This window comes from Pollachius pollachius (assembly GCF_949987615.1).
Source record: "Pollachius pollachius genome assembly, chromosome: 7".
NCBI lineage: Eukaryota > Metazoa > Chordata > Actinopteri > Gadiformes > Gadidae > Pollachius > Pollachius pollachius.
Genome location: NC_136940.1, coordinates 18,771,515 through 18,798,236, shown reverse-complemented (window position 1 = coordinate 18,798,236; position 26,722 = coordinate 18,771,515). Strand labels below are relative to the sequence as shown.

Below are 26,722 nucleotides of genomic sequence, written 5' to 3'. Positions count from 1 at the left end.
AACAAAGACGCATTGTGGTGGACATGCACTTATCTCCGACTCACTGTGCGGTGGTGGATCCACTGGCTGTGGCAGTAGTCCAGACTTCCTCCGAGCTCACAGGTCAGCTGGCACTTATCCACATAGCCGTGCAGGTCTGACAGCGAGTTGAGCATTACGATCTGCAATTCACACACACACACACACACACACACGAACACAAGCACGCACGCACGCACGCACACACGCACACACACACATACACACACACACATGGACACGCGCACACAAACAAACGCATAGAAGCTCATCAAGCAATCTGTCAATAATTGTCAAAACATTGGTATTTAGTTAAGAACGGCCTATAAAAAATAACATATATGATTAATCTCAAAGGTAAAGCATACAAACGCATTATATGAAATAGATATAGCGTTACCACACAATCGTTATTTTTTTGACAAATAAGCCTTTGTCCCAAATTTATAGATTTGGCTTATTTTCCAGAAAGATAGACAGCAGATGCTATAAATGTCAGCTCATTGGTATCGTCATTTATTTGTTTCAAATATTTTAGCAAATGCCACCCCAAAGGCGTACTCTGTGTGGCTGATTATTAAAACTTAACAAGTCATTAAGTTGGGAATGGGTTTTGCGAGAGGAAGAACGAAGAAAGGTGGTATACATGCAATTCATTTAATTTCGTTTTTAATACATGATTGGCAGCAAAACATGCTTACCGGTACCTTCATTTTAAAGTCGTCCCTGTGCATCTTGATGCCAATGTCGGCTATGGTTCTCTGCAAGAACCTGGACGGCCTCAACACCAGCACAAGCTGGAGATTCCCAGGAAACGCTCCCTTTGTAATACACAGGCCGGCACGTCGATTACAACCACGTATCCTAAGCTGTCCATCCATCCATCCATCCATCCATCCATCCATCCATCCATTTATTCATCCATCCATCTACCTATCCATCTATCTATTCAGTCAAGCCTCCATTCACTTGTGTATTCATCTTTCTAGCCACAGTATTTATCAATTTATCCATCAATTGATTCTTCCATCCATTCATTCTTCCATCCTTCCATTTGGTCTACCATCCTAGTGTCAGAAGTATCATTCATATTGAATGAATATTGAATATGGAAATGTATAAAGCTGAAATGTGTGTGTTAGTGTGTGTGTGTGTGTGTGTGTGTGTGTGTGTGTGTGTGTGTGGGTGTGTGTGTGTGTGCATGTGTTGAGTTGTGTGTTGTTGTATGTGTGTGTGTGTGTGTGTGTGTGTGTTTGTGTGTGTGTGTGTGGTTGTATGTGAATGTGTGTGTGTGTGTGTGTGTGTGTGTGTGTGTGTGTGTGCGTGCGTGCGTGCGTGTGTGCGTGTGTGTGTGTGGTAGCAGAACGATGCTTACAGCTATCCTTGTGAGGGAGGCCTTGACAGACGTCCACTTGTCCTTCCTTCTGTCAATGATGATCACGAAGCCGATGCTGGCGGCGTCCAGGCTGCAGACAGAGAGGAGAAACCGAGGACAATTACCCCAACCCATGTTTGCAGTACTGACTTATAGAGAGAGACAGACAGACAGACGCCCTTTTTAATGGATGACGTGAGGCAAAGCCAATAAGAACATTCAAATACAGGAGATGGATGGATGGATCGATGATGAACTGATGGATCTATGTTGGCGTTTTTGTTCATGCACTTGATACATTTCGGTTTGAGATGATATCTTACCTGGGAATGCTTGTCAGATAGGTGACCACATTTAGGAAGTCCTCATCAGGCAGATCGGTAAAATCGGTGTACTCTGGGAACGTGATAATGGGGGCACCATCTTTGCCCCGCCCTCCTACAAAAATACATATGAAGCATTACATATGTTTTTTTAACAAAACATCCCAGGGAAAAATATTGAAGACAGACATCACACCCATAGAGATGAGGTTTACTAATGTATGATTCCGTTTTCTTATCCATGCTGTTTGCATACAGTACTCACTAGATGGCAGTATTGAGCTTATTCATTTAGGCTTTTCAGAGGTTTGTGAAAGGATAAAGTCTTCCATTGAAATACATTGATAAAAAGACATTTGTCAAAAGTGGCAAGGGATTGAAGCATCAATATTTAAATACAAAAAACGTTTATTTCTACTTATGTCAGACAATATCCTTGAAATTGTGAAACTACATTATTTATAGTATCAATCTCTTTCAAATGTTTGTTATCATTGGTCTATTGTTTAATTCACACCTAAAGCCTATCTGCATTCCTGCAAGGTAGACAGACAAACATTTGAAACTAGAAATGGGAGGACCTTCAGCCCAAGTTCCCTGTGGAACTGTCAAACTAAAATAATACTAAGATGACAATGACCCCCTTCATCACCGCCCACCACTGATACAGTATACCACTCATTTTCACACAAAGAAAATTTCAGAATACACTCTTAAAGGTCTGTTTCGGATTGGCGCTTTGATTATGGTCAGGTCTTCCTGCACGTGAATGCATGAGAACACAAACACACACATAAATGCTCACTGTATTCACAAGGGCCATGTAAGGTCAACAGACTCGGCTTTTGCCATGTGGCAGTCCAGATGCAAAGGAGGACATTAAAGACTACCGTCCTAAAACACCCACACAAAGTGAAGCTATTCCGGAGGTTGAATCCGATAACAAGACACCAAATACACCAGAATGTCATCAGGCGCTCTTTCCCGGTCTGTGTGTCTTGGACACCGACACAATGCAAACTCACACACACGTATCTCCACTCCGGAAAGAGCTTTGCTGATTTCTTGTTTTTTTTCTTGCTTTTCTTGTGAACCACGGGGTTTACTGGAGTTGGGAGTATTCCTAAACTGTGATACACTTCCTCTTGGACCCCTGCTGCCCTGACTACACTAACCTAGTTAACAATCAGAGCTTATTATATTTTATTCTACTTTGTTTAAGAATGCCTGATTCTGATTGGCTGGGAGGAGGGCATTAACCTGGCAGGTTGCTGGCTGACTTGTCGGTTGTACTTCTTGCTGACTGAGCACAGCGTCATCAAATAGTAGATCAATTCGCCTTGTATTTTTTTCTATCACAGAAATTCAAACATGAGGTCCAATGTAGAATAAAAGTTTCTAAAATGTGTCTGAAATCTATTGGAGGGTCAGTCGATACATAATTCGTAAGCGAGATACAATATAGCAACTACGTTATTAAACTAGTGATCAGATGCAGCCTTGTGTGGTTGCTATAGAAACTAATTAGCTACAGCTGAGCTGCCGTTATTCACTGTAGTTCTAACCATTGCAGCGTTTTTAAAAATGGACGATTCATTGTCAATTTTTATGTATTTGGAGTAGGGAAGACATCTGAGGACTGGTTAAAGAGTGAGGAGGACGACGGAATGACAAAAGCAAAAGACAAGGCCCAGGTTACCCGTTTCATTTCACTGTTTACCATTTTGCTTGATCGTCTTAATTAAAGGGGACTTCTTTTTGAGGGAGATGAACTCCAAAAGAGTATACATTTAATAAGCATGCAATATGAATAAGAAAAAGCATAACTATTAAAGTCTTTGATTTGTTTTATTATGTTGGCAAGCAAGAAGTAGAATAAACGGGATAATCACCTCTAGGCAGGGCAATAAACAGTTTGATATGCCCGGCTCGTGGAAGGTTACCGCCCTCGACCTCGTCTCGGGCGGTAAGCCGTCCATAAGCCGGGCATATCAAACTGTTTATTGCCCTGCCTAGAGGTGATCATCCCTTACATATTTAAGTGTAATATAATAACTGTGTTATATTATATCAGGTTATTGTTAACCCCTTTTTACCGATTGGCCACTAAAGTGGACTGTCATGCACCTCAGGGTAAGTGCCCAAGTATGAGCTTAGTAATAGACCAATGCTTTGTGCACTTCATCCAGACTGATGGAAAACAATATGGCCCACAATGCACCACAATGTTGACGATGACTGTTGATGTATTTAAGAATTTATCTACCTTTTTTATGAGGGATGCTAGGAATTGTAATCATAAATTGTGTACATTTTCTGTGAGATGGCACAGAACACCTTACAGCTCACAACACAAGATGTCAACAAAGTGTGGCACAATCTCTTATCAGTAGCACTTATCAGAGTGGGTTGAATGGAATAAGCAGGAAAAAAATGGGCTTGAGTGTTTCCGTAACAGCAGAGATGCAATCCCCATGAATCCTGGAGAGCCAAGACTATCTGCCTGGCCACGAAATCAACAGTACCGGGCAATGAAACCTCAAGTGTGACATCTGACCTAAATATAGACAGAGAGTCCTACGAGTGGTGCACTCAGAGAGAGAGGAACCATCCGCCTCTAGTGATTGTCATGTACCTGACAGCATGGCAAACTGGCGATGCAGCTGCTCGATGATGTCCATAGCCAGCAGGGGCCTGATCTCCTGCTGCATGATCTCATCTGAGAGAGAGAGAGAGAGAGAGAGAGAGAGAGAGAAAGAGAGAGAGAGGTTAACACCATGCTAACATATGCTCAAAGCGCTTGTAAGCCCACGCACACAGAGGCCAAGCTCCACAAACACAGATGGGATCGATGATTGTCTTGCTACTGCTGTGATTTACCACAATACAATTAGCAGGGTTAGCAAAACTTAAAGGACCATACCAGTCTGGGTAATCAAACCATCGTCACTGTCTCCCATGGCTTCATTGAACATCCATTACCAATATCATTTGGCAAAACTACTTCCATGTACTGATTTCGTTGGGCATTTAGTATAGTGAATTGGTAATGGAAATATCACTGAAGCCAGAAGAGACGAATACGATGGTTGGACCAACCGGATTGGCATTGTCCTTGAAGTTCATGACATCCTCCTCATCAATACACAATGTTGAAAGAGTGGTCTGTACTCGCAAAGAAAAAAAAGTAATAGGGCAAAAACTAGTATAACTCATTTGTATCAGTCTCTATCAAAGTATCACATATCCAATGGGATTCAAAAGCTCACAACAGGACAGTGCAATGACGTACATAATGGATATTGATAAGCAGAGTTGACCAACTCTGGCTGCTGGGAGACAGTAACTTAATCTTCATAATCATTTCTCACAGTGAACAGAGAACCATAGCATCCAAACAACACAACTGATTCAGTAGGCCCGATAAAACGTTTTGTTCAACAGATACTGTTTACATTTCCATCAGGACAACTACTGATATATATGGCACTGATAAATGTGCTTCATTGTAACATTTATTGGGAAGATATAATAAAAGCAGTGAAACCAGATACTTCTACATCCGATAGCTGAGGTTTGACTCGGGCTTTATAAATTCATAAAAGTGCAGCCGTAGCAACAGGGCTTAATGAAGGTGAGTTAGTGCTGGATATTTGCACCTGGCAAATGTGAGACCATAATTTTTGGATGTAGGCTTTATAGTACAGTAGCAGATACGTTGCTACATGACTCTTTGCTGCTCCTAGATAGGGAGCAAGTCAATACCTGCCATATAAGGCAATATAGTCACCTGCCATATGGTGAACCCAGGCATTCTTCAGTGTTCATGGGAGTATGATGAACTTTTGTGTGGTGAGTCACAATCCACTTTATATAGTTACAGTAATAAGCTATGATCTACCATCAAAAACACGCGTTTCCATGTGGTTTTGGTAAAGGTTGACTTTTTCATTATTTTTTACCAGGACTACATAACTGAGCTAGTGAAATATGTAACCAGGACAGATGCTCCACTATTTAAAAAGTGGTGGCTACATACACATAGCATTTATTCATAGCATTTATTCATTTATTTGATTGAACATTTGTATAGAAAGCAATCTGAGAACTAAAGAACACCAGTGCACATGTGGAAGAAAGCTAGCCAGTAACATGCGGCGCCATCTCAAGGAACCCAGGTAGGGGTTCCTTGAGATGTGTTTGTTCTTTTCTTTTCTTTATTCCTCTGCTTAAAAAACAACCTTCTTAAAAATTCCATTCAGGATTTAATATCAGGCACATAAGTGTGTGCCTGATACACACACACACACACACGTGTGTGTGTGTGTGTACGTATGCGTGTGTGTGTATGTTTGCATCTGCGTGTGTGTGTTACGACCCTACCCTCCTCTATTAATCACATGGTCATCCTAAACCCTGAGGCACTGACTAGTTTTCAAGGAACACAACCTCTCTCTGTGGCGGCACATGAAGGAACCGACGGAGTACATACCATGAATACATTAGAAGAACCGACCACACATTTTTACTCCCTTAAGTAACAAGAAGAAGGGGGCAGGACCATCAATTTAACATTGGTTAATGAAGTTATAAGCATGATTATATAGTACAAGCATAGGGGTTAGGGGTAGGGCTAGTGGGCTAGTGTTATTTTTTGGTATTCTGGCTCACTTCTTGTTAGTTAATGTTACTCTGCCTTCTCCAATCCTTAGTAGTGCGTTAGTTTTTATTAAATACATTAGTTGGGGCAGGTAATGTACCACCCCCCCAGACCATTAGGTCTAGTAATTAGGTCTTAATTAAGTTCAGCAACTCAGTTAATGCTTATTACTGGATTAACTAATGTTACTTAATAGTTAATTAATTGGAAAGTGTTACCACAAAAACAAGGTATAAGCAAGGGGAGAAGAAGAGCGTAAGTGTGAGAGGCAAAGAGGGAACAGAGGGGACAGAAAAAATACAACAGCGGCCATTAAAGACAGTATCTAGAAGACCTTATACATAACCCTCCTTTAAAACAATGATCACTGAAGCTTCTACAATCGCCCTGTATCCGTCAAACTAGTCGATCCATGACTGGAATATATCCATAAGTCATGGCTTAACAAAACACTTGCTTACATTAGCACACACACACACACTCACACACACACAAACACACGCACACACATACGCACGCACGCGCGCACACGCACGCACGCACGCACACACATACACATACACATACACACACACACACACACACACATCAATACCCACACAAAGGTTACATGCATAATCTGCAAACCAAATTTTTCAGCCGTTCGATACGACAAAAAGTCATGGGAAAAATAAACCACCTGTAGTTCTATATCTATAGAAGTAGGCAGAATAATACAATATAATCCTGCATGACTTTTGTGAGTCTATCCAGGAATATAGTCTACACAGTGATGCAACAGGAGGCTACTGGCGTGAAGAGGATGTTTCTGCCTATTGTTGTTGGGACATCAAACGCATTGAAAATGACACTCAGACAGGATGTGCTGTATACGTTTCAGTGGTACGGTAGGTCGTAATCTTTGTTATATTTTCTAAAGACTTTTAAGTGTACGCTGCACGTTCACTCCTTACCGACGGCACGTCCGCATTCCAAGGTCATCAGCGGGAAGAGGAGGGATGGACACCCTTGACTCGGGAAGTTACTTTTAGACACGGATGATGGCAATTAGAAGACGCCGCTGCCAACGTGGTATGTTGGAATGACGTGGATGGGCCATCTTATTTTCTGATGTCTTTATGCTAAAACATTCATATCTTAACCCTAACCCTAGGTTTCTATACATGAAATAAAAACATGTATTATCTTAGATTCCAATCGATGCTGAATAGCCATAACAAAAACACATGGTTTTGGTTATCAGAAGTAACCAAATACCAAATAAATCGACCAATGATAGAACAGGTGACACAATGGCTTTGCCCCTCTTTCTAAAAACAGCCCAAAACTCAAATAATCCAAACAAAGGGACAGTATTAAATACAGGTTTTGCAAATGCAGATATGCTCAAGTTAGTGCCATGTCACTTGTGAAATCCCTACAGACAATAAGAAAGGGCGATTGAAAAAATGATTATTAACCAGACATGCATGAGTTTAGTCTAGAGTATTTTACGAAGATCAACAAAGCTTTTACTCCCTGTGCTGAGCTGTGTAAATGGCCTAAGCTTCAATTGTTGTTGCCATTGTAACATAAAATGGTAAGCTGTCTGCTGTACAAACGCAAACGGACACACAGACACACTCACACACAAACTTAAACCACACGCCTGCTGTGTCAAAAAACATATATGCATAAACTGCTGTCGGCCAAACTGTTGGGAGTGGGGGGGGGGGGGGGGTAGGTAGCCTGCAGAGTCATTTTCCAGATGCTCTCTACGTTGCTCTTAGCAAGAACAACAACAGACACTCCAGTACACTCAACTAAGGCTAGCTAGCCCCTTAGAGTGCAATACACCGATACAGTCAAGACAGACAAGAAAAGCCAGGTTTACACGTGACGTATTTGGAAGGAGTCATTCCAGACAGGGGTGACAGTGCAAGGCATTTCTTATTTCCTATTTCACCAGCCTCCTCTTTTTCACTCTGACCAAAGCTGCAGCTCTCTCCATGTGGCCAATTTACAGAGGAAATACTTGAGTGACTAAATCACGCAAAAACTGTAATGGAAGGCGAGTGAAATGGAAACAAGACTGCAAGTCAGAAGCCTGTGCGATGGCATATGCCTCTGAGTCTGTGTGTGTGTTCATGTGTGTCTGTGTGTGTGTGTTTCTGTCTGTGGGTGTACAAAGTCCTGGATTTGTACCAGTGGGGAACAGAGAATGGCTTTGTCATATGTTCTACTTGTACATGGTAGTTTCATTACACTCAGTCACTCTGTTATTCCGACAATGCAAATATGTTAGATAACAGAGTGCAATAGTTTCAATACATACTAGTGTTTAGGAGAATGTGTATTCATGTGTTTCATGTTCATGTGTGTACGTGTCTGTGTGTTTGTGTGTGTGTGGATGATTGTGGGCGTGTGCAAGTGTGTATTCATAAATATAAATCATATAAAGATAAAACATTACCAATGACATTGTGGATCGTCATCTTAACTCATCTTCGGCATCAATGGATAAATGAAGTAACGTGTGATGCTCACTCCTTCCTTCACCTTCACCACACACACACACACACACACACACACACACACACACACACACACACACACACACACACACACACACACACACACACACACACACACACACACACACACGCACACACAGTAATCCAAGAGGTGAAGAACGTCTCTGGGGTGCTAAGACCAGAGCAGAACCAGCGTAGGAAGATCCACAGGCAGTGAGGACCACAGCTTCTTCATCATGCTCAACTCCTGCTCTCTGTGTGCACGTCTAATGGGAAAAAATCGGTGCCGGCTGTGTGTGTTTGTTTCTCTCTCTCTCTCGCTTGCTTGCCCTCTCTAGCTCCCTCGGTCTCTCTCTAGCTCTCGGTCTCTCAGTCTCTCTCTTTCTCTCTCTCTCTCTCTCTCTCTCTCTCTCTCTCTCTCTCTCTCTCTCTCTCTCTCTCTCTCTCTCTCTCTCTCTCTCTAGCGCTCTCTGTCTCTCTCAGTCTCTCTTTAGGTCTCTTGCCGTTATTCTTTCTCTTTCACTACCTTTCTCTTAGTGTCACTTCATTTTTTGCCAACTAAAGCGTTGGTCGAGCTGACGGTAAATTGTATGTCATGTGGTTGTCTGCCTGTGTGTGTGTGTGTGTGTGTGTGTGTGTGTGTGTGTGTGTGTGTGTGTGTGTGTGTGTGTGTGTGTGTGTGTGTGTGTTTTTTTGGAACTGAGTGTATGACTTTGGTCAGATTTTCCAGTTCCAGCTTGGGTGAAACATAACATTGTTGCACTCTGCTCATGCAGCCTATCAGGAGATAGTAGGAGGGAGGGAAATTATCTACTGTGTGTGTTTGTGTGTGTGAGCATGTGATGTATGTGTATGCCTGTATGTGTGCATGTTTTTGCATGTATAGTTAAGTAAAATGATAATATGTCAATTATCTCCTGCAGAGTTGGCTACACAGCAAACCAAGGAGTGTATGTTTACATTGGCATTGTTTGTTAATTGTTGTTGTTTTTGTTGTGCTAATGTTATTAAATGACTTTGTTCCTCTTCTCCCTAGTAGTGTTTATAGAAAGCAGATCTAGATTTTCTTTTTACATTCTCCCTTTTACTCATCTTCTTCCCAGCTTCTCTCTCTCTCTCTCTTTCTCTCTCTCTCTCTCTCGCTCTCTCTCTCTCTCTCTCTCTTCTCTCCGCTTTGATTTTTGGGCCACTTGGGTCCAATGAACCTGTGGGTCACCAACCCTTTCATCCTTTCATTATACTGGCTGTGTGGACAGATCTAGATCTAGAAGCGGATCTAGAAAATAAATGCAAGCACACCCATAACAGAGGCATGCAAGTGACAAGTGTACAATAGAGGCATCCCAAAATGCACACATTGATAGAATAAACACACACTCGCACTCACACACACACACACACACACACACACACACACACACACACACACACACACACACACACACACACACATACACACACACACGGACACACACACAAACACGGACACACACACTAACCCCTGGCTGGGAATACAGTACTGTTTATGCAAAGGTAGGAAATCGGTCCCAAAACACAGCTGACAGCTCTACAGTTATTGTATTTCAAACAATGTGAGTGTGTGTGTGTGTGTGCGTATGTGTGTGTGTGTGTGGGGGGGGGGGGGGGGGGGGGGACAGGTAGACAGACTGCTCCATGTTCCTCCAAAACAAGGACTTTGAGTGAAAGATTATTTCAGGGATGTGATGTTTTGAACAATGGACATAGAACAAAGAATCAACAAAACATTCAATGTGCCGGGATATTTTAGAAACAATAATGCGCAGTAATTCCCAGTATTGTTGCCATCTCAATCCCTCTGGGTGCCTAGAAAAAGCTAACAAATACAATATAAATACTAATGTGAATTGTCTAGCAATACTAGCACACTAAATGTGTGTATGCGTGTGTGTGTGTGTGTGTGTGTGTGTTTGTTTGTGTGTGTGTGTGTGTGTGTGTGTGTGTGTGTGTATGCGTAACTGTGTTTGTGTGTGTGTGTCTGTGTGTGTTTCTTTATGTGCGTGTGTGTGTGTGTGTGTGTGTGTGTGTGTGTGTGTGTGTAACTGTGTTTGTGTGTGGGCAAAGAAATATTATAAATGTAGTAGTACACACACCAATCTCAATAAAATGTTAAACCAGTTTCATCATTTTGTCATAGGATCAAAGACTCACTTCCTTGAAGAAAGAGAGAACTTTAGTATGTTATATGACTCCAATCATTTACCGTAGAACATTATTCGGGCATGGACAACATGGCTCTCCTCTCTGAATGAACAAAGCGGTTCTTTCATTAAGGTCCTCTCTCTCACATTCCCCTATTAATGTCTATTTTATTGCCTCTCTGTTCTATTCTGGTGTCTTCTCTCCTTTTCCATGATCTCTAATCACGTGCAAACCTAAACCCACTTATAGAAACCTCAACCTCACAGACAATCATCGTTGGTGATTATGCTCTGTGGAAGCAATTTACAAGCTTCAGCTAAAGAAAAGTGTATCGTAGCTGAAAGGACCATTAGGGTTTAAAACAAATGTAAAAGCTTTAACTCCAGAATAAGAGCTCAGAGAGTTTCATGTGTTAAATGTTGTGGTATAAAAGTAGACATATTTATAGTTTTCTTTTATCACAGACACATGTATTGGTAGATGTTATTTTCTTTACAAGGTAAAGAAAATAACATCTACCAATATATGTGTCGGCGATAAAAGAAAACTATGAATATTTACCTCAAGTGTAGACCCAATGAATGCATTAGAACTATAAAAATATACACTTTTCAGAGAAAATATTCTTTTAGCAGTTCTTTTAGAACTTCGACAAACATTCTTTTCAAAGCCAGACAAAACAAATTCTCAAAATTCAGTTAACTTAATAAGTGAGTAGTAGTTGTAGTAGTTGTAGTTGGCTGTGGTTAAATGAATAACCGAATTAGAAACAGAATTAGAAAGAAAAAAAAAACTAAACAATATACAGATCTTATATTGCAGCAACTATAATACAAGTCTGTTGATAATGGAACGGAAGTTTGGAAGTCAATTCAACAAAGCAGAAAGGGAGGAGAGAAAAAGGCAGTCAGTGCGTCCAACGGCTATGCTGTTGTTTGTGTGGTGCAGCATGTGACCGATATACACCAAAGACTACAAGCACTGATAATCTCATGACCAGCGCTTGCAGGGATCTCTGTCCCTGAAAGCCGCAGTGAGTCACACACAAACTCACGCGCAAGCAAGCACACACACATGCACACACAAACACACACACACTCAGACACACACACATATATATACACTCAGACAGACACACACACACACACACACACACACACACAAACACACACACAAACAGCCCACACATCTCTATTGAAGATATTGATTGTGAAAAACATACTGCATTTGCAGCATTGCTATTGTGCAAAATTATGTTCAAAGAACAAAATCTTTGAGAAATTACTAAAAGGTTGTGTACTATTTGTGTATCAGATTGCTAGTATCTCTCTATGTGCATCTTTATCTAATGTATGGCCATGTGGCCAGGGGGGCGTGGCCAACGAATCGGCTGTAGATGGTGGGCCAGGTGGGCCTTGTTGGAGGAGCAGACACAGCTGCGAGAGATAAGCATGATATAAAGAGGCAATATGAAAACAGTTTGAATTGGATTGGATCTCTCTTGCACTGAGGCTGGGTCCTTAGTAAAGAGTCTGACGTCGAATGCAGAAAAGGACGTTGTGTTTATACAGGTTTAGCAGTTTCTTTTGTTTGGACTATTGTGTTCATGGAGCTTTTCTGACAAAATATTTAAGTAGAGTCGCCACTGTAGCCTTTGTATTTGTTTTACTTATATTTCACCAGAAGAGACATTTGAGATTTGAAATCAATTTAGCAAAAGTGTCCTGTCCGAGATAAAACAGCACTATAAGCAATACACATCACAGTGTAGGACACATTTTTGGGAGATTACAACAATCAGATTAAAAGAGCTTCCCCAGTCTGTTCTAAAGTGATTTACAGGATATTGAGACGAAATCTAGGTCATTAATGAATGATTTCAAAACATTAAAGAGAAGCACTTCTGTCACTTTGAGCTCATCCTGAAGCTGATTCAAAGTCAAAGGGCAAAATAGCTGAAGATTGGTCTATGTGAGCATTTATTTGGTTGCTGATTGCAACCAACTGAATTCTTCCCTCACTTCTCCCATTCCAACGATTACAGAGAATCTCCAGTGGCCTGTACTGGTCTTTAAGGTCAGTTGTTATTATGGAAGAATTTCATCATCTAGGACAGCTTCAAGTAGCCAAGTGTCAAGTGAAGAGGTTCCTTGATAGATTTAAAATTATTTTGTTTTTTCCTCTGTCAAAATATCATAGCTTACAATGAAGATATTGGTAATGATTTAATATTAAATCAGTTTTTTCTAGTGTAGAAACATGGCGGTGAAACACGACGGGCTCCTTGGAAGAGGACCTTATTGTCATGGGATTATACGCTCATTTAAACATACTTAAGAACATTATATTCCATTTCTGCCAAGTCCCTCTGCTAGATGCCACAAAATTGTACACACTGTACCTCTAATCCTAAATGCATAAACGGGTAATGACACCTCAATACGGTATGCAGAACAGACAGACACACACACAGTAGCAACAAAAACAACAACAACAACAACATCATAAACAGCTGGTGTTATTTTGGGTCTTGATGGTTCTTCACAGTCCAGAGGGGGGGGAGTGGGAAGTGGGGACGGACGGAAGAAGGCGTCAGTGCTAGAGGACAATCAGAGGATGTGTAACGGCACTGATAACAGGACTTGAGCGCTCTCTCTCTCTCTCTCTCTCTCTCTCTGTCGTTCTCTTTCTCTCTCTCTCTCTCTCTTGCTCTCTCTCTCTGTCGTTCTCTATCTCTCTCTCTCTCTCTCTCTCTCTCCCTCTCTCTCTCTCTCTGACACACACAAACATGGACAGATACAGCGTCAAGCCTTTGCAATGATTATGGAGCATATACCCATACATTCCGTATGTGGTAGTCATTACAAAACACTGCTCTACTAATCGCAGCCTTCTTCAACTCAACCAAAGGTTTCAGCAAAGTTGTGAGGGAGTTAGATATTAGTATGGTGGGTGCATGGGTCAATACACACACACACACACACACGCAGACATACACACGGCTCCTCCTAGCTGGTGTCGTGGTGTCCATGAGCAAGACGCCTTACCCTGACTGCTCCTGACGAGCTGGCTGTCGCCCTGTGTGGTTGACTCCGCCGTCCTTGTGTGAATGTGTGAATGAAGTCACTTTGGATTAAAACGTCAGCCAAATCCCCTAAATGTAAATATAAATTAAACAATATCTTTCCCGTAAAAATAATTAAAGATAGCGATAGAGGCCATGGGTGTCCAAAAGTGGTGTGTATGTGTGTGTCTATTTATTTTTCTTGACCTTAACCATAACCTTTGGGGGAGGAGGAGGAGAGGGGGTATAGTCAATGTTGGTGGCGTACAGGAAGCCGAAGCCCCCCCTGTGGGCAACACTCTGTTTTCACTTGTCACAGTGAAGGATTACCAGGATAATGGGAAAAAACCAAAACAAAGTCAAAGCTTCTGGATGTTAGGCTCACGCTACGCTACATGCTATGTATAAATGCCCTGGAAGCAGAATCACCATGCTACAATACCCTTGTAATAGTTAGTAAGTAAGATGCCCTGCCTACATAAAGGCCAAAATAATAAGCTGGAGGTGTTGAGAGCGTACTCCTCTGTATGCTGGTCGTGGTGGTGGTAGTGGTGGTGGTGGTGGTGGTGGTGACGGTGGTGGTGGCAGACTCACAACACGCCCTCAGAAACCAGGAGTAGGACTCCATCTCAGCGGTGGAGATGTGCACGGTGGTGTAGGCGCACGCCAGCTGTCCACAGTAGGAACACCGGGACGGCACACTCCGGTGGAGCAGCACTCCGTGATAATCCATCTTCACCTTATTCTCCTCTACACTTTACAGCTATCTCTCTCTATCTAGTTCTTCGCATATCTATCTCTCCATTTGACAGACAGACTGACAGACAGGCAGATTGAAACACGGACACAAAAGATGGAAAGACAGCAGATGGATAAATAGTCTACTGATCTTTCAGAGTGCATCCATCTCGCTGACGTCCATTTTTCTCTGCTGCGGTCGTGCCCTTAACAACACACACATACACACACGCAGATAAACAAAAATTCAATAAACTAGCATTTCCCCCTGCAGCATTTCTACTGCGGTTACCGCATGCATCCCCACTGAGAACTAGCAAGGTGCCTCTCAACTCCACAGCCCTCCTGTACTCCCACCACACACTCTCTTTCTATCTCTCTCTCTGTGTCCCTCTGTCTCTCTCTCTCTCATAGCCGTCCTAATCTTTGTACCTGCCAGACACCAAGCCTATTAGAGACATCCGATTATCCCCACACATCCCTACACACACACACACACACACACACACACACACACACACACACACACACACACAAACACAAACCTGACTCAGACAAGTGACTCATCCAGTACAGCTCGTCTATATTACATGACCACCCGTATTTTTAGTTACTCTCTGTATGGGAACCATTTGAAATAACGGACCATTAACTGATAACAAGAGATTTTACCAGTTAAATTGTACCCGTACGCTTGATTGTCTTTTACAGATCCTCAACCTGTATACATTGTGGCAGACAGCAGGGAGGAGTGAGGGGAGTGGTGTATCTGGCAACCTGTTGGCTAAACCCCCAAGCCTTAGATGGACTTCCAACCTGTAACGATGCAAGCCTGAGGATCATTATGTAGGAGGCTACCATATGGGAGAGCCAGAGCAAGGGCTAGCCAACTACAGACAGCAACTGTGGGACCTTTATGGAATGCTGTACCAATGCCGACGAGAGAGAGACCGATGGAAGTACCATTGGATTGAGTAGGGATACGGATTGTACCTTAACAAAGGTGGATGACCCTATTCCCACCCTGATGTTTTTTGTTTACACAGTAAATAAATCACCTTGACTGAACTGCTTTGTGTGTTGTGGGGTTTTATCGTTCAACTTGGTGGCGTGAAAACCCACGCCCACTGGCATGCTACAACATGTATATTATAATTTGTCTCCTCTAATAAAAAACACAGTTTTTCAACCTGTTTTATGCATACCACTGGTGGTACACCATGGTACTGCAAGCAGTATGTGGGATTTTAGTCTTGACACATTTACAATAATCAAGAAATGTATTAAAGATATTTCTACACACATATCTTATAATATATTTCAGTAAATGTAGCATTATGGCTTATTAATAAAAATGAATGGTGCTTTGTGCATTGCATCATATGTTTCCATCATAATGTTTTCCATTTAAGTTTTCAGTTCATTTGTGTTTGCTAAATAAACACGCAAAACGCCTTAGCAGCATTGCTGTATTTTAATTTCTACTGTTCCCACTGGCAATGGCCTTCTTGCAGTAATATTTGTATTACGGGGGCACTGGCACTCTTTACTGTGCCTGGGAGTCTATTTTTTCCCCATTTCCCATTCACCATTTTGATATCAAGGACATGTTGACAATGAAGAAGTACACCTAAAGTAAAATGTTTTGGCTGGGGATGACAGTATCGTCTTCAACAATCCAAATTCCTCAAAACGACTTTCATTGGAGCACATTATTTATGACACAAAAGTGTTTCAAGTTGGGCTGCCTTGAATCACTTAGCCAGTTACACAAGCACACTCTTATTTTAAGACCAATGCCAGACTATAAGGGAAGTAAGACATTCTGGTTGTTTTCAAACCTGTATATGGTGTCTCATTCCACTGTTTGCCAACAGTTTGACACACACTTTCATATGATATCAGTCAGTCCAGCTCAGAGTAAATTACTGCATCAATCAATTCCTATAGCCTGAGAAAGAGGAACCAACATATCCTTCGGACATTGGTTATTCCAAAATATGATATAATCGTCACTCACAAGGTAGGGAGGGAATACACCAAAACAGACATTGCAAAATTTCAGCCTCTGTTTTGCTATGGCAAATGTGGTTTCTCAAACCTGCACATTATCACATTCCTTCGGGTCTCACGTATCGGTTTAGCCATCCTGTGTTAGGTCACCGTCACAACTGGAAGGCCTCAAGTTCCAAAAGCCTCATGAGCTGAAACAAGCTAATGACTTGCTCTACTCTATTGGCTCCCAGTTAGAGAAACATATGCACAACCCTTTTAAACACACGTTACTGGGGCGAGTTGAACAGAGCCGCTGCTTGGCAACCGCCCCTACCAGTGTTACGGGGTCATGGGTTGAATTCTCAGATACAGACAAAATACTCGACATGTGAAGAACTCCATAACAAAAACCTTGTTTATGTGATGTTCACTGAAATAGAAGGATAACTCGCATATTGTTTTTGGAGCGATAAATAGTGAACCATTCAAACGATCATTCCATGTAAATAAAAAGTAGAAGAAAAGACATGAAATACTTTCACTTACACATTACAGATCCCATGGTGATGGTCTACTAGGTCCGACCTGGACCCGGGCAGAGATTGTGCACAGTCCCACGGGTCAAGCTGATCGCCCCCCCCTCAGCTTACAGGAACCGGGGCTCCAACATGCCTCGCATGCCTACGAGTACCACTCAAAAACATATAGCCATGGCCACTCTTGAGGCCACCGCCCTCTGTGTTTTGGTCCGATCCAACAGGGTCCACCCTGACTCAGTCTCAGTCACGTCTCTCGACAGCAGAGGACAAAACCCCTCCACAACGCCAGCCGGGCTCCCGCAACCTGCACCCGGCCCCTCCCCCCTCCGGAGTCCCTGCCCCTTCCTCTCCTCCTACTCCCGTCTCCCTCCTCCCTCTCGCCCTTTCTTTCCTCCCCCCCCCCAAACTCTCCCTGTGAAGTTCAACCACCACGGGCAGCTAAGGTTTGCATGCGGCTCATATGCATCTCTGGCAATATTGGGACTGCCACAGAAATAGGTTGGTCCTGTGAATGATTAATGGTTAATGAATAGTTACTTTAAAATCATTGAATTTCGGTTGCTTCTAGGCGTGAATTCAAAAGTATATCAATACTTTAAAGAGCATTTATGATATAGATAACCGTTACCATACAGCTGTTAGTTGTTAAGATGAAGTGCAAGTGTGTACTGGAGGCCTTTGAAGCACATGGCCATCCACACACACACACACACACACACACACACACATGCATGCAAGCACACACACACACACACACACGCGCACGCACGCGCGCACACACACACACACACGCACACAAACACACACACACACCTGTCATACCTTTCATCTAAAGCATTCTGTCTTGCATTGTCTTTGTCACACACATGTTACAGGAATCTGTATTGGGTTTACTGGGTTAGCTGCTACACAATAGTTTCAGGTGCCGAATGAAGGTTAGGGTTCTAAAAAGTGTAATTTGTGTTCGAGATGAGATATTGTTGGATACAATGCAACTGATATAACAGATGATAAAGTTGGGATATTGCACATTCACAATAATGAATAGTCTAATTTAGAAAGCCAGCCACTATGGACAATACACATGGCACAACTCAACCACAAGCTCACAAACTCCAAAAACGCACTCACATCCGGGAGTTATGGACAAGCTCTCAATGGTTCATATTTCATTTTCTCTGAAGGAATATTAAAAAGGTGTTTATTATCCATATGACAATACACACACACACTTAGGTACACACACACAGACACACAGACAACACACAGACACAGAAACACACAGACACATGCACACACAGATGCACGCTAATCTGCCCACAAACATTCTTTAAAGACACAGTTTAGTATTGGTCATTTCAAGAGAAGCACATATCCACAGGTAAACACATGCACACAGACAGACAGACAGACAGACAGACAGACAGACAGACAGACAGACAGACACACCCACACACACACACGCACACGCACACGCACACACACAAACACACACACACACACAGACACGCACACACACAAACACATCTCTCTCTTTCATCTGCCAACCCACACTTGCATACACAAGCAATTGCAGAATGCTCTCATCAGCTGTGTCATGGATAGGGCTTGTAATAATATGCTTTGTTGTGTGATCTGACAATGCAAGGCTATTTCTCTCACATTTATGCAGTTTTGCCTGTGCAAAGGACAGGGGGAACCATCAAAACAAGTATGCTCTTGGAAAACCGGGTGAGGCTTTGTTACAAAAAAACAATCTCCCAATGACCTTGTAACAGTATAGGACCAGCCACACAGAGCAAGAATTCCACACTACACTGCTCCAGCCTGTTAAATGTATTAACACAGAAAAAGACTGTCATTGAGGCCACTTTAAAGCAGCATTCGGAGAGTGTAGCCTTGCTAACAGCTGTTAATGACAGGGTTAGATATGAGTCACAGGAGGGATGGAAAAAAAGACATTCCATTACACTAAGTATTAAAAATGTTAAGCCTGAGGCAAAACTTGTTGGTATCCATGGAAGGCCGTCGGTTAAAGAAACCCCTGAGTAAATGTGTATGAAAAATCACAGACTTCCTTTATTGATCCAAAACAGAGCTTGTCAGTGGTACAAACAGGGTGCTACACAAACATTCTGGGTTGAGGGGGGCTTGAGCTTTGAGTCTTAAAGTCAGGTGCAGGGAGGGGCCCTCAATGACATCACCAGTGACATCACTTGTCAGCCAAGGCTTATTCAGTGGGAACAGCCCCTGAATCTGAACCAAGGCCATGGGACAAACACATAAACAGAAACAAGGCCCCACCCCCTCTTGTTTTATAAAGACAATATATGTGGGCTCGTGTCTGAATTGTTTTGGACAAAGAGTATACTGTATACGTAATATTTTATTTACGTTTATTTACATGCATGTTCTCTGCCCTAGTAGACCTAATAGCTATTCTTCAAAGTATAAATATCCCTCTCTCATCAACAGTCACAAATCTTGGTGTAAAAATGGACCCCCAACTCACTTTTCAATCCCATATCAACCACCTCTTCAAGACCTCCTTCTATCACCCCCGCAACATTTCCAAACTCCGCCCCATTCTCCCCTCTCAGACTCCGAAAAAGGAGTTCATGCCTTTATCTCCTCCAGACTGGACTACTGTAACGCACTACTCCTCGGGATCCCTAGCAAGAGCCTGCAGAGGCTCCAATACATACAAAACTCTGCAGCTAGGATTCTGATGTGAGTGCGCAAGCATGAGCACATTACCCCCATCCTCCACTCAAGTCCACTGGCTTCCCATTTCCACCAGGATTGAGTACAAGGTTTCCCTCCTCACTCACCAATGTATCCATGGACATGCCCCCCCCCCCCCCCCCCCCCCCCCTCCGCTCCACTCACTCTAACCTCCTCCCCATACCCAGAACCAAACCTAGGACCATGGGAGATAGGGCCTTCAGTGCTGCCGCCCCACGCCTGGGGAATGCCCTCCCTGACACCTTGAGGGCACCGCAATCCACTGATTGTTTTGAAAAAGGTCTTAAAACATTTATTTTTAAGAAAACCGTTGGCTCCCACTCTTAGATGTTTTTAAACCCCTTTTTATTTTATTTTGAGATCTTCGGATGAAAAGGGCACTGTAAATAAAATGTATTATTATTATTATAAGTACAACATAAAAGATGGAAGAAAAGTGTAAAGGGAGAAACGCTCAACATAGAGATTTGTTCCGTAATTATCTAAGCAAAGTCTGAATTATTAATGTATGGTATGCTGCCATAAGTGGCTGGCTAATGGGAACAGTTGTTAGTGGATTTATGGTTCATCATTATGTTCAGCCATAGAATAACTCTTCCCTCCTATTTGTGTTGTCTATAGGAACGGCCAAACTGCAACAGTCATACATTTTTAATTAGACCCACTGGAATATAATGTAGCACTTACTCAGTATCTCTCATCCCTACCCTCTCTTTCTAAATCTCACACATACACACACACACACACACACACACACACACACACACACACACACACACACACACACACACACACACACACACACACACACACGCGCACATAAACATGTACGCATGTGTGCAATGACCAACGGGGTTGAATAGGTTCATGAATTCACAGGAGAACCGTTTGTTGTTTATTTGCTTCCTCAAAGTGTCCATGGTCATGGAGGCCTTTCCCACGCACACGGACCACATCGCCCACAACACCCTGGCTACATTCTTCCCGATCCACTTTGCTCACACAAACATTTGTTATACACCAACACTGACATCCACACACACACACACTGACACACACATCTGAGCTTCTCAAATGTAAACAACCAAATGTTGCCTATAAATACCCTCAACCCTGACACACAACCCTGATTCCGACAACATCTCATCACTGCAACAAATGAGAAAATAATTAGGCTAGTCTGCACATTAAAAAAAGATGGACTGCAGTTCTATGGTGGGGCGTTATTATTTAATTAGCTGGCCGTAACAAAAGCCAGGAGCCACCAAAAAGCCGTGAAGTAAGACAATTGACCCAGCTGTCCTGTACCAGAAACAGCCTGCCTCGGGTCCAACACATCAAGGCTGATAAATAAAAAATACGATGCTTTCAAAAGAAAATGCGGTACTCCACACAACCACAACTCTCTCCCCAACCCCCGCACCCTGCCCCAACTCCAGCGCTGCTGCTCACTGCTGGACAGGAAGAGGAAAGAGGAGAGAATGCAGCTCTGACGTCATAGCAACAAAGGCTTATGTGGGTGGTTGAGCGTGATGAGAGGGAGGTGGTGTTCTGGTGGCTTTGTTTTCAGGACAGCTTGCGATCATGATCACCAAGAGGGGTCAGTGTCCTCAGGGAAAAGTAAAACAGACACACAGCACACTCGTCGTGAAACAAATGTTTCAAAATATGTTGTATTTACAATACCGCAAAAACATGAAATGTGGCAAAACATAAAGGTCCTTCCGTTATTGTACACACAAACACACACACAACCACACAATCACATAAAAACACACAGCTAAAATGTGTCATTGCGCCTCAAAAGTCCCTGCAACAGGGGCGGGCTGCACAAAGTGCACCGTCCCTCCCTGGGTTCCATGATGGTACAAGTATGGTTGGCCATAAGCAGGCAGGGGTGGGAAGCTGTGAGCGATCAGTGAGCGAGGGGAAGGAAAACATCTGTCTCAGCTGTCTGGAAGCAGGACGAGCATAGCGGAGGGCTTCTGACCTTCCCATTGTTCACCTCCCCTCCGGCTCCTCATCACCTCCGTTACACAACGCATGCCTTCAGCGGAAGACGGGATGGCTAAATTTAGATTGGGCTCCATGACTTCATCACCATTATGCAATCCGATTTGAAATAACGTGTAATCACGTGTGAAAAGCGCCGTTAAATACGCTCAATGCATTATATGTGGATGATATGCAACAAAACGCTGCTGTTTTGTGTTAATATCCGTGGAGATGTTGTGCTTGGTCATGGCTTTGCATTGTTTTTGTGTAGCTTACAAGGATTCTCTCCAAAGAAGGTGACTTTCATTGGACTGAGGGACAAATATGTGAAACTTCCTAATCAGCCAAATCATTGAAAACCCCATCAGGTCACCTTTCACAAAGCGCATACATCATGCCTCTCCCTCTTTCAAAGGTACCCTCAAGCTGACACACACACACATACACACACACACACACACACAAACACACACACACACACACACACACACACACACACACACACACACAAACAGGAACACACACAGACTCAGACGCACACACACACACACACACACACACACACAGACACGAACACGCCACCGTTCTTTTGTTTGCTTAAAAGACTTCTCGACATCTGTAGAAGAGATCCTTCAGAAGACTTCATTGAATCCAACATATTGAAGGTATTACCCTGACAGGTTTATGCATTTTCCATCCCTTTCTGTGTTGTGTGTGTGTGTGTGTGTGTGTGTGTGTGTGTGTGTGTCTGTCTGTCTGTCTGTCTGTCTGTCTGTCTGTCTTTCTGCCTTTAAGATCTATACTCTCTGTAGTTGAGAATTTGTTATATATCATATATTGGGCCCCTGTTAGAAGATAAATGTAAATAAAAAAGATAATAAATTTGCAGTTTTAGAGTTGTGTTTTTTTATTAGAGGTAATAATACATGTCTTGCCAACTACCATCCAATAGCTCCATTAATCATAGGTTGAAGATCGACTGGAATGTGAATGGAATTCAGGAATTTTAAATGGTTGAAACCATTTCATCTTACATTAACGACTTTAAGGCATACCTCTTCAGGTGTAAGGTTTTGGAAAAATGACTTAATTTGTTTTGAAAATAAGTTATGTGACGTGTGATTTTAAGTCAGGAATACAGGAGGGGTTTAGGATGTGGGGCCCTTTTCTGGCTGTTGTGCACTCCAGCAGGGGCCCCGGTGTGTCTCAGAAAGGCCCCAGGTGGCCCGCGGTACAGAGTCTGTGTGGCTTGGTGTGAAGGAGGAAAGGTAGTTCAGGGTAAAGTCACTTGGTCTGCGATGATCAGAGTCCAAGACAACAAAACAGTACAAGGCAAGAGTGGGCTTCAAGCTACTTATTTAGCTTCACTAACATACCAAAGCCCATGCAGTCATGCATCCCAGTCAGCTAACCCTAATCCTCTTAAAATTCCTGTCTCATTGATTTATTCATTCACCCACCCAGCCTAGTAAGCCTGAGTAAGAAAACAAAATACACTAAACATCCATTCATTGCTCAAATACACAAAGGATTGCATATACGAATTTTGAGTTTTTTTGTATTGTGTGTATTGGTCACATGATATACCTTCATTAACAAACTCCTTTCCTTGTTATAGTACTACATACTAGTTGATCCACACCCTTTAGCCATGCGATTCTGGTCCTATAGAGTCCATATTAACTCTTTTAATAGTATCTCACCAAGAGGGGATTCCCTGGCAACACAAGAAGCACTGTCCTCTGTCTTCAATGTGTCCTTCGTAACCAGTAGCAACACCGTACGGCAGCACTTTCTCTGACCTTCCTGGAACCTGACCTTTTTCACAGCTGGAACAGGCTCTCTGTTCATGATCAACCGGCCACTGGAGCATTAGGGGACGGAGGGGGGGGCAGGGAGGGAGACGGGGAGGGGATAGGTTCCATGAACACACATGCCATCATACCATGCCAGTGATACACACGCATACTATGGTGTGAGGTCATTGCTGCTCTACAAAGAAATGGAAACCATTTTGAACTGGAAGTACCCGTAAGCATGTTGTGCTGCAATGCGTTATGGATGAGAGCCACACACACACACACACACACACACACACATACACACACACACACACACACATGCAAGACACGGTAAATTACGCATCGGGCCAGGACGCATACACCTGCTTTACAGATGTTATCAGCACCCAATCGGGGACGAGGTAATGCTAAGGGAGCGGGTGATAGGGCCTGGAGTAATATTGTTAATGTTTGCAGGGTTGAACTGGGATTATCATAGTCTATTCCTCTCTCTGTCCCACCTACCCTGTGTAGGTGGGACAGAGAGAAGAATAAACTATGAATTGAAAGGGTGTAATGGATGGTCTCAATACGGCTTAATAATATTAATCATAAGAATCTTTGGGTTGCCCAGCATTGAGGTTGGCTAAGAAGAGCCTAGTGCTGTATAGAAATCTCTCGATATCTTTGGTTCTCTCACTCCCTGTCGCTCTCTGCTTTAGTTTCATCTTCCCAAACATAATTTTCTGGAAGATAGAAAGATTATAACATCAAATGCACTGCCTACAGATTACTGGAAAACTGCAGTCTGGTCTCTATATTGGTTATTTTTTACTCAAACTTAAATCTGTGATGTTTTTGGTCTTTGCCTGTGTTGTTTAGATGGGCTACACCTATCACGTAACCTTTATCTAACCGTATTGTGCTATATGACTATTCATAGTCATATATCATCCTAGCTCCAACTGAACTGACATCCAAGAATGACCATAATGAGATACAACGAATATTTCATATCTCAACATACTGGGGAACAGCTTGTAAATATCACAAAATATTAGTATCTTAGATAGGAGATATTCCCTGCTGGGAAATTCAGGATATAGTCTTTAATATATTTAAAACTTCTTGAAATAGCATAACCTCATAGAAATGTATTTGAAATGTATTTACTTTTGTTTGTATTTTCATGTAACATGCAGAATCCTTCTTTTGTATTGTGCTTTAGAAAAGGGATAAACTAATTAAGTATACCGTGTCGTTTCACAGAACTGGATAATCAAAGCAGTGCTTGGCAGTAGTTTAATAGATCCTCGAGACAAACTTCATTTAGTTGTTCTGCAGTAGACGTTCTAAAACAGCACAAGTGAGCACCCTGCTGGTGTACAACTGGTAACATGGCCACTAACGGCCACAAGTGAGCACCCTGCTGGTGTACAACTGGTAACACGGCCACTAACGGCCACAAGTGAGCACCCTGCTGGTGTACAACTGGTAACACGGCCACTAACGGCCACAAGTTAGCACCCTGCTGGTGTACAACTGGTAACACGGCCACTAAGGACTTTATGGATGAGAGGACTTCCAAGGGTCCAAGGGTGCACAGAAGGAGGGTGTCAGGTGCAAAGATAAAGGAATGAATGTTTGAATGTTTTTTAAACAATTAAAATTAGAGAGAGACGCAGAGAAATAACAGGAAAAATAAATATGAATCGTGAAATGAAATGTATAGTGCAGTATTTTTTCCCATTTTGTATTTTGAAATTAAAAACAATCAGAAAGATACAAAGGCAAACATGCATGTCCCCACCTCTTATTGGTGACAAACAACTGCAGCCATTTTTTACAAGCCACCATCCGACATGAGGCTTACTCCCCCCCCCCCACCCCCCGCTTGTAAAATCAATGCCCGCTTCACATCGTCTATCCCAGTTTCTATGGTAACGCTGCGTGCGGTGCAGCCCTCCCCCTCCCTCCTTTTCCGCCATGCAGGAAGTGCCCGGGAGAAGGAGGCAGTCTCTGTGACAGTTTCCAGCGTGGCACAATAACCTACTTCCCTCGTACGGAAACACACGGACGCAGGGCAGTGACGGAGCAGAGCAGGGGAAGGGGGAGGGGGGAAAAGGGGAGGGACTGGAGCAGAAGAGGAAGATGGGGAGGGGGGGGGGGGGGGGGGGGGGGGTGAGAGAGATGGAGAGCAGCAAAGGGATGGGAATGCAGAGGAAAGGAGGAGGAAAAGGAAGAGATGGGCATAGGGGATTCAATAAAGAGAGAAATGGAGAGCGCTCGGGGAAAGGGAGAAGAGGAGGAGAGAAAGGGAACAAGGACGGAACAAGAGGAGGGAAAAGGGGAACAGAACGAGGAGGATGGAATGAGGGCAAAGAAAGAGATAGACCAATGGAAATACAAGGGTGAAATGGAGAACGTGGAGTAATACTGAATCTAACAGGATTTGATATGAATGTGTACTATGTGTAGATGAGTTATACAATGCTAACAATGCACTTATGTGTAAATATGAGCAAATGTAATGACATAAATTAATTTAAAAAACAATGTAATTCATTAGATTTAGACTTGAAATATATGATTACATTTGTTGTGCACTCATTGTGCACTCACATATGACATTCTTCCGAGGAATCCCCTGACCAAAGTCATGGTTGGATATCTACTAAACGTTGTCAGGTCTAATAGCAACATCATGAGATGACTTCAACGACCTTGTGCACCTATTCAGAAAGCAATGAATAGGTGCGTTCTGAGAATAGCCGCTGAAGCAATCCGGTCCCAGC

The 26,722-nt window shown here is 42.8% G+C and overlaps 1 protein-coding gene across 1 annotated transcript in view; it reads right to left on the bottom strand.

Moving 5' to 3' along the window:
• Positions 1 to 26,722, bottom strand: part of mcf2l2 (MCF.2 cell line derived transforming sequence-like 2) — a gene marked incomplete at its 5' end in the record, with an annotated part of 81,278 nt that overhangs the window by 53,974 nt on the left and 582 nt on the right. The window contains 5 exons of the mRNA XM_079739856.1: positions 45 to 161; positions 726 to 839; positions 1,394 to 1,484; positions 1,717 to 1,831; positions 4,352 to 4,435. Coding sequence (XP_079595982.1) covers positions 45 to 161; positions 726 to 839; positions 1,394 to 1,484; positions 1,717 to 1,831; positions 4,352 to 4,435 — 521 coding nt within the window. The remainder of the gene's footprint in view (positions 1 to 44; positions 162 to 725; positions 840 to 1,393; positions 1,485 to 1,716; positions 1,832 to 4,351; positions 4,436 to 26,722) is intronic.